This window comes from Haematobia irritans, chromosome 1 (genome assembly GCF_050003625.1).
Source record: "Haematobia irritans isolate KBUSLIRL chromosome 1, ASM5000362v1, whole genome shotgun sequence".
NCBI classification, from domain to species: Eukaryota; Metazoa; Arthropoda; class Insecta; order Diptera; family Muscidae; genus Haematobia; species Haematobia irritans.
The window spans coordinates 204,385,629-204,396,145 of NC_134397.1; the positions used below are offsets into that span (position 1 = coordinate 204,385,629).

General features: G+C 32.1%; 1 protein-coding gene across 1 annotated transcript in view; it reads left to right on the forward strand.

Moving 5' to 3' along the window:
* The window catches only part of MetRS-m (Methionyl-tRNA synthetase, mitochondrial), a 67,865-nt gene extending 63,454 nt beyond the window's left edge, over positions 1–4,411 (forward strand). The window contains exon 6 of the mRNA XM_075292623.1: positions 3,305–4,411. Coding sequence (XP_075148738.1) covers positions 3,305–3,918 — 614 coding nt within the window. The 3' untranslated portion in view covers positions 3,919–4,411. The remainder of the gene's footprint in view (positions 1–3,304) is intronic.
* The last annotated feature ends 6,106 nt before the right edge of the window (positions 4,412–10,517 follow it).

The following is a 10,517-nucleotide window of genomic DNA, read 5'->3' on the forward strand; positions in this document are numbered from 1 at the left end:
TGACTTTAAGTTTCCTAAACTTCTAATACATATATATCGAGCGATAAATCATAAATTAACTTTTGCGAAGTTTCCTTAAAATTGCTTCAGATTTAAATGATTCCCATATTTTTTATTTACTAAAATTGTGTTCCACCCTAGTGCATTTTAGATCTACAAAGTGGTGCAGGGTATAATATAGTCGGCCCCGCCCGACTTTAGACTTTCCTTACTTGTTTTTACTAACATTGTGTTCCACCCTAGTGCATTAGCCGACTTAAATTTTGAGTCTATAGATTTTGTAGAAGTCTATCAAATTCTGTCCAGATCGAGTGATATTTAAATGTATGTAATTGGGACAAACCTTTATATATAGCCCCCAACACATTTGACGGATGTGATATGGTATCGAAAATTTAGATCTACAAAGTGGTGCAGGGTATAATATAGTCGGCCCCGGCCGACTTTTGACATTCCTTACTTTTTTATATATACAAAATTTTGTCAATTTTTTTTATATAGAAAATTTTGTCAAAATTTATGTTGTTATAATTTTATTACTATAGAAAATTTTGTCAAAATTTTATTTCCTTAGAAAATTTTGTCAAAATTTTATTTCTATAGAAATTTTTTGCAAAATTTTATTTCTATAGAAATTTTTTGCAAAATTTTATTTCTATAGAAAATTTTGTCAACATTTTATTTCTGTAGAAAATTTTCTCAACATTTTATTAGTATAGAATATTTTCTCAAAATTTTATTTCTATAGAAAATGTTAAAGTTTTATTTCTATAAAAAATGTTGCCAAAATTTTATTTCTATAGAAAATGTTGTCAAAATTTTATTTCTATAATTACGACAAAATTTTTCGAATTCGAGCAAAATACAAAAAGTGCACATTTTTACAGATAAAGTAAAAGACATAAGTGAGCCTAAAATAACGGCTGGCCACTATACCTATGCTAACGTAAAGATATTGCCCAATACACAGAGGCTCCTATACCCGAAGGTACGACGGCAATACACAGTGATATTTCTGGAACTGTACCGACCTTGGAAGAACCAATTGTCACGACTGTATAGATGGCAGCTTTAGGGTCAAACAATGTCAAGGTAGAGATACACTTTCGTACATTTGTTCTGAATACACCGACAAACATCTGCATAGGAATATTTGTTTCAGCGCCACCTATATGTCAAAAAAAAAAGAGTTACATACGAATACGATATAATCCTCTATAGAAATTGCTATTAATCGGCCAAACGGGAAGAGTTAGAAAAGTCAAATCAAAGATAAACTGCAATGATAGCTTTCGATTGGTATAAAAAAAAAACTTTCGCCAAAAATCTTCCGAATCGCATTAATTTTGCATATACGAAACAGAGAGAAATGTGTCCACTGTGGCCAAATGGAAAAAGGTTAGGATCCAGATTTATATGTGAATAATAGATCTTTTAGACCTCTATGGGAAAAGCGGATATTGCAAAATATGTGATTCTCAATATATGGCCTGGAAAAAAGTGGAGGCACTGCTCATCGGAGAAATGTGACCAATGTGGCCTTACGGAAAAAATGGGGATCCAGATTTATATGTGAGAGATATATCTTTAAGTTCTCTATCCGATAGTAAAAACGGATATTGTTGCAAATCTCACTTTTTGGCCAAATGGAAAAATATGGGGATCCAGATTAATAGGTGATCTCTTCGATGGTAAAAACAGATATTTCAAAATGTGTTTTTGAGTCTCAATATACTGCCTGGAAAAAAGTTGAGACACTGCTCCGCTCAGACAACAGAATGCAATTCAATCTCTGACTTTAGTCAACAGTCTGCTCTGATAAGTCGGTTTCAAGTTCGATCATTGTTTCTTTGCGATGCTGTTATGTTGAGGAGTCTCAATATATGGCCTGGAAAATAATAGAGCCACAGTTCTTCGAGAGAAATGTGACCAATGCGGCCAACTGGAAAAAGATGGGGGATCCAGATTTATATGCTAAAAACTGTGGCCAAATGGAAAAAGATAAGGATCCAGATTTATATGCGAACGATAGATCTTTTTGTCTTCTATTCGATGCTCCTCGATAGAAATGTGACCACTGTAGCCAATTGGATAAAGATGGGGATCTAGATTTATATGTGAAGGATAGATCTTTTAGATCTTTATTCGATGGTAAATGTGTGTTGGAAGTCACTATATATGGACTGGAAAAAGGTAGAGGCACTGTTCCGCTCAGATAACGGGATGGAATTTAATCGCTGACTTTAGTCAACAGTCTGCACTGATAAGTCGGTTTCAAGTTCCATCATTGTTTCTTTGCTATGCTGTTGTGTTTGGAAGTCTTAATATATGTCCTAGAAAAAAGTGGAGGCACTGCTCCTCGAGAGATATGTGTCCACTGTGGAAGATAGATCATTTAGACCTTTATTCGATGGTAAAAACGTATTTTGCATAATATGTTTGTTGCTCCACTCGAGACAACGAAATGCAATTCAATCTCTGACTTTAGTCAGCAGTATGTACAGATATTTCGGTTTCAAGTTCGATCATTGCTTCCTTGCTCTGCTTTTCAAGTACTGAGATTTCTGTATGCTGTTAACTCACGGAGGCTACGGTCCGCTATTTAGTCACTGAGACAATTTGGTCTGCTGTTTAATTACCGAGTCTTCTATCTGCAGTTTAACCCCTGAGATTACGATTAGATCACTAAGACATCCGTTGTCAAGTTAATTATTGATGTGTTGGTCCGCCGTTTTTCCACTGAATCTTCTGTTTGAAATGTAACCACAAACACTTCTATCAGCTGTTGGTCTTATTCCGAAAGAGTTTGTGGGTTCCTAAGAAGACCTTGTAGGCGATTACAGTTTGAATTTTTAGGTTTCAATAACCATTATACCATCAAACATCGATCTATCATTAATTCTACAGATCCATTCAAAGTTTCATGATGTACGTGACATGCTCATCAATCATCATCCTATCATCTTAGAGAAAATCATCTGGTTCCGGTTTATAGAAAACAATAGCAATTAAGAAAATCTAGAATTAAGCTGCGAAGCATCAAAAGCTCTGCTATATTAACAACAACATTTTTTCTATTTATTTTCTTTTTTTTTTTTTTGCATAATTCCTCGCATCCTGTGTGTGCCTGCCTTGAATCACCAAAATGCAATGACAATAATGCGCCCCGGGATGTCTTACTTATCTGACTAATATTGGTCCTTTGGAATTGTAATTATGATGGCGATGGTGACATTGCCTTTGATGATAAAAAAAAAAATTCATTCCACTACACGTTTCATACTCTTCCATTTGCCGCCTGCAGCCAAATGCACTCAACATTATGAGGAGAGAAATTTCCATCTGGTAGCAGATACAGTTATGCTAACATTGCATGCTGCAAATAGTTTCTTTGAAACCTCACGTCCCTGGGAGTTGAAATTAAAATTGGTAACCGAACCTGCTAAGCCGAGTATTGTGCATCGTGCTGCTGATGAAAATGCCCTAAGGTTGGAGACCATCATAGCCATGACCCTGGATACATTGCGTTTGTCCGGCATTGCCATGCAACCCATGTTGCCAGGAATAAGCACGCGTTTGTTGGATAAATTAAGTGTGCCTTGGAGTCATCGTTTATGGAATAATCTGGACGATCATTTTGGCCGTATTGTATGTGACGATATGGAACCACCCATGGAAGCGAGTCTATGTCGTTCGGAAACTGTGCTATTCCGTCGCATATATCCCAAAGAGGATGAGGATGATGATGATTATAAGAAGAAAATAGTTGCTTCGTCAAAAGCCATTAAAAATAGCAAGAAAAAAGCGAAAAAAGCTCCGGAGACCAAACAAGTGAAATCGGATAAAACCCCCAATACAGAAGAAACTTCGGGTAAAACTCCTGCTACCAGTCCACAAACCGAAAAGGTGGCTCAATGATTATGACATTGCTGATAATTCTATGACGATGATGATGACTTGGATACTTGGAATATTTCCCCTAAGTTAACCACCGCCCTCCCTTTTTCTATTTAAATGTGTTTCGTTAAAACCCCTTTTCCGAAATTTCCGTTTTTCTTATCTTTCTCGAGAATTAATTAACAAATTTTTAATGGAGTACATTGAACGAATGTATTTGTTTTTTTTTATTATTTTAATAACTTATTTATATTAAATAGAGTTCGCATGGCTCTATTCTTCATAACAGACAACACAAGAATGCCGGATGGAGCGACATAGAGAGAGAGAGAAAGGAAACGGACACTGTAGTAGAAGCTCCTCACGTATTTGTCTGAGAGAAAAAATAAGATTGCTAAATGTGTAAGAATACGCATTGTATTACAATAATGACCCACGTAAATGTAATGAATTTGATTGTATTGCATGCCTTAGTTAAATAAAGCAAGCACCATTATTAAGGTGATTTTGTAAATGGCTTCTTTTTTATAATTTCATTTTATGACATCAGTATCATGTGCTCTTGGCGTATTAGTAAAATGTCCTATATGTCTATACTAAGGTGAGTCGCAACAGATTGGTGTAGAAAAAATAAATTTAAAATAATAAATTTTTATATTTCGGGATTAGATTGAGGCATTTCCAAAACGCATCAATCGCTCAGTTCAAGTGTCGGAAAAACGTTGACCTCTCAGTTTACTTTTTACGTACGGGAATAAAAATAAGTCATTTGGCGCCAAGTCAGGACTACAAAATTTTATTTCTTGTTATTTCTACAGAAATTTTGTCAATATTTTATTTCTATAGAAAATTTTGTCAATATTTTATTTATATAGAAAATTTTGCCAAAATTTTATTTCTATAGAAAATTTTGTGAAAATTTTATTTATATAGAAAATTTTGTCAAAATTTTATTTCAAAATCAAAATTTTATTTCTATAGAAAATTTTGTTAAAATTTTATTTCTTTAGAAAATTTTGTCAAAATTTTATTTCTATAGAAAATTTTGTCAAAATTTTATTTCTATAGAAAATTTTGTCAAAATTTTATTTCTATAGAAAATTTTGTCAAAATTTTATTTCTATAGAAAATTTTGTCAAAATTTTATTTCTATAGAAAATTTTGTCAAAATTTTATTTCTATAGAAAATTTTGTCAAAATGTTATTTCTATAGAACATTTTGTCAATATTTTATTTCTATAGAAAATTTTGTCAATATTTTATTTCTATTAAAAATTTTACCAATATTTTATTTCTATAGAAAATTTTGTTAAAATTTTATTTCTTTAGAAAATTTTGTCAAAATTTTATTTCTATTGAAAATTTTGTCAAAATTTTATTTCTATAGAAAATTTTGTCAATTTTTTTTTTACAGAAAATGTTGTCACAATTTTATTTCTATAGAAAATGTTGTCAAAATTTTATTTCTATAGAAAATTTTGTCAAAATTTTATTTCTATAGAAAATTTTGTCAAAATTTTATTTCTATAGAAAATTTTGTCAAAATTTTATGTCTAATTAAAAATTTTGTCAAAATCTTATCTCTAATTGAAAATTTTGTCAAAATTTTATTTCTATAGAAAATTTTGTCAAAATTTTATTTTTATAGAAAATTTTGTCAAAATTTTATTTCTATGGAAAATTTTGTCAAAATTTTATTTCTATAGAAAATTTTGTCAAATTTTTATTTCTATAGACAATTTTGTCAAAATTTTATTTCTATAGAAAATTTTGTAAAAATTTTAGTTTTATAGAAAATTTTGTCAAAATTTTATTTCTATAGAAAATTTTGTTAAAATTTTATTTCTATAGAAAATTTTGTCATAAAATTTTGACTAATCAAAATTAATTCCAAAACAAAAAAATTAACCACAGATGCTAAATTCTTCAAACAAGTCTTAGGCTTTATTTGAAGCGTTTTTATACGATTTATTTAAATCAAAATGATGTTTCTTTACATTGAGGAGAATTTGCCTTAGTTCAAAGACATACCACTTCAAATTGTATTAATATCATTGATGCACTTTTGTTTAGTTAATCCATGTCGAAAGTAGTAGTTTTGTCAAAATTTTATTTCTATAGGAAGTTTTGTCAAAATGTTATTTCTATAGAAAATTTTGTCAATATTTTATTTCTATAGAAAATATTGTCAAAATTTTATTTCTTTAGAAAATGTTGTCAAAATTTTATTTCTATTGAAAATTTTGTCAAAATTTCATTTCTATAGAAAATTTTGTCAAAATTTCATTTCTATAGAAAATTGTGTCAAAATTTTATTTCTATAGAAAATTTTGCAAAAAAAAATTTTTCCTGAATTCCAAAAAAAAAAAAATTAACCGCAAATGCTAAATTCTTCAAACAAGTCTTAGCCTTTATTTGAAGCGTTTTTATACGATTTATTTAAATAAAAATTATGTTTCTATACATTGAGGAGAATTTGTCTTAGTTCAAAGACATACAATTTCAAATTGTGCACTTTTGCTGAGTTAATCCATGCCGAAAGTAGTAAAAAACAAGTATAAACAGTAGTAAGTTCGACCGGGCCGAATCTTAAATACCCACCACCAAGAATCAAATATAATAGTTTCCTTTGAAAATTTCAGGGAGTTTGATGACAGATATTTTCTAAAATGCCAGTATATTTTCAATTTGTGGCAAATCGGATAAACACTACAATTTGTAGAAACCATAGGAGTTAAATCGGGAGTTCGGTGTAATGGGGTTCTATACCAAAACATGGAAGGATACACACAGTATTCAGCACATTTAATTGTAGTTCTAGAATCTAGACCTCAAATCAGAGGGCCGGTTTATAAGGGGGGCTATATCAAAAACTGTACTGATACTCAATATATTCCGCACACCCCTTTATGGTCCTAGAATACCTCTAGATTTCCAATTTCAGACAATGTGGGTAAAAACTACGGATTCTAGAAGCCCAAGAAGTAAGATCGGGAGATCGGTCTATGTGGGGGCTATTTCCAAAAATGGACCGGTAATCACCATTTTCGGCACATCTCTTTATTTTCCTTGAATACCTCCAGATTTCCAATTTCAGGCAAATTGGGTAAAAACTACGGATTCTAGAAGCCCAAGAAGTAAAATCGGTAGATCGGTCTCTTTGGGGGCTATATCAAAACATGGACCGATAATCACCATTTTCGGCACGTCTCTTTATTTTCCTAGAATACCTCTAAATTACCAATTTCAGGCAAATTTTGGAAGCCCGCCATTTTCGGTACACCATTTTCGGTACACGTTTTTAGGGTGCTAGAGTTCCTCTAGATTTCAAATTTCAGGGAGTTTGATGACAGATATTTTCTAAAATGCCAATATATTTTCAATTTGTGGCAAATCGGATAAAAACTACAATTTGTAGACACCATAGGAGTTAAATCGGGAGTTCGGTGTAATGGGTGCTATACCAAAACATGGAAGGATACACACAGTATTCAGCACATTTAATTGTAGTTCTAGAATCTATACCTCAAATCAGAGGGCCGGTTTATAAGGGGGCTATATCAAAAACTGTACCGATACTCAATATATTCGGCACACCCCTTTATGGTCCTAGAATACCTCTAGATTTCCAATTTCAGGCAATTTGGATGAAAACTACGGATTCTAGAAGCCCAAGAAGTAAAATCGGGAGATCGGTCTATATGGGGCTCTGTCAAAACATGGACCGATACACCCAATTTTCGGCACACCTCTTTATGGTCCTAGAATACCTCCAGATTTCCAATTTCAGGCAAATCGGATAGAAAATACACTTTCTAGACGCCCAAGATGCAAAATCGGGAAATCGGTCCATATGGGCGCTATACCAAAACATGGACCGATAGGCACCATTTTCGGTACACTTTTGGATGGTCCTAAAATCCTCTATATTTGAAAGTTCAGGGAAATTTATATATATAAAGGGTGATTCTTTTGAGGTTAGGATTTTCATGCATTAGTATTTGACAGATCACGTGGGATTTCAGACATGGTGTCAAAGAGAAAGATGCTCAGTATGCTTTGACATTTCATCATGAATAGACTTACTAACGAGCCACAACGTCGAATTTTCAGTGAATGGGCCCTAGAAAAGTTGGCAGAAGATCCGCTTTTTTATCGACAAATTTTGTTCAGCGATGAGGCTCATTTCTGGTTGAATGGCTACGTAAATAAGCAAAATTGCCGCATTTGGAGTGAAGAGCAACCAGAAGCCGTTCAAGAACTGCCCATGCATCCCGAAAAATGCACAGTTTGGTGTGGTTTGTACGCTGGTGGAATCATTGGACCGTATTTTTTCAAAGATGCTGTTGGACGCAACGTTACGGTGAATGGCGATCGCTATCGTTCGATGCTAACAAACTTTTTGTTGCCAAAAATGGAAGAACTGAACTTGGTTGACATGTGGTTTCAACAAGATGGCGCTACATGCCACACAGCTCGCGATTCTATGGCCATTTTGAGGGAAAACTTCGGAGAGCAATTCATCTCAAGAAATGGACCGGTAAGTTGGCCACCAAGATCATGCGATTTGACGCCTTTAGACTATTTTTTGTGGGGCTACGTCAAGTCTAAAGTCTACAGAAATAAGCCAGCAACTATTCCAGCTTTGGAAGACAACATTTCCGAAGAAATTCGGGCTATTCCGGCCGAAATGCTCGAAAAAGTTGCCCAAAATTGGACTTTCCGAATGGACCACCTAAGACGCAGCCGCGATCAACATCTAAATGAAATTATCTTCAAAAAGTAAATGACATGGACCAATCTAGCGTTTCAAATAAAGAACCGATGAGATTTTGCAAATTCTATGCGTTTTTTTTTTTAAAAAAAGTTATCAAGCTCTTAACAAATCACCCTTTATATATATATATATATATATATATATATATATATATATATATATATATATATATATATATATATATAAAGGGTGATTCTTTTGAGGTTAGGATTTTCATGCATTAGTATTTGACAGATCACGTGGGATTTCAGACATGGTGTCAAAGAGAAAGATGCTCAGTATGCTTTGACATTTCATCATGAATAGACTTACGATCTGCCACAACGTCGAATTTTCAGTGAATGGGCCCTAGAAAAGTTGGCAGAAAATCCGCTTTTTTATCGACAAATTTTGTTCAGCGATGAGGCTCATTTCTGGTTGAATGGCTACGTAAATAAGCAAAATTGCCGCATTTGGAGTGAAGAGCAACCAGAAGCCGTTCAAGAACTGCCCATGCATCCCGAAAAATGCACTGTTTGGTGTGGTTTGTACGCTGGTGGAATCATTGGACCGTATTTTTTCAAAGATGCTGTTGGACGCAACGTTACGGTGAATGGCGATCGCTATCGTTCGATGCTAACAAACCTTTTGTTGCCAAAAATGGAAGAACTGAACTTGGTTGACATGTGGTTTCAACAAGATGGCGCTACATGCCACACAGCTCGTGATTCTATGGCCATTTTGAGGGAAAACTTCGGAGAACAATTCATCTCAAGAAATGGACCGGTAAGTTGGCCACCAAGATCATGCGATTTGACGCCTTTAGACTATTTTTTGTGGGGCTACGTCAAGTCTAAAGTCTACAGAAATAAGCCAGCAACTATTCCAGCTTTGGAAGACAACATTTCCGAAGAAATTCGGGCTATTCCGGCCGAAATGCTCGAAAAAGTTGCCCAAAATTGGACTTTCCGAATGGACCACCTAAGACGCAGCCGCGGTCAACATTTAAATGAAATTATCTTCAAAAAGTAAATGTCATGGACCAATCTAACGTTTCAAATAAAGAACCGATGAGATTTTGCAAATTTTATGCTTTTTTTTTTTTTTTTAAATTTATCAAGCTCTTAACAAATCACCCTTTATATATATATATATATATATATATATATATATATATATATATATATATATATATATATATATATATATATATATATATATATATATATATATATATATATATATATATATATATACATATATATATATATATATATATATATATATATATATATATATATATATATATATATATATATATATATATATATATATATAAATATATATATATATATATATATATATATATATATATATATATATATATATATATATATATATATATATATATATATATATATATATATATATATATATATATATATATATATATATATATATATATATATATATATATATATATATATATATATATATATATATATATTATTATACCCACCTTCATAGAATGGTGACGGGGGATAATAAGTCATTCCGTTTGTAACACATCGAAATATATATATATATATATATATATATATATATATATATATATATATATATATATATATATATATATATATATATATATATATATATATATATATATATATATATATATATATATATATTTCGATGTGTTACAAACGGAATGACTTATTATCCCCCGTCACCATTCTATGAAGGTGGGTATAATAACCATACCAAAATGTCAACAATAACACAAATAGCGCTCGTGCATCCACCTTATAGTCCGGACTTCCAGTAAGTAGTTATCAGATCTAATCGACAAAATCTCCGTAGG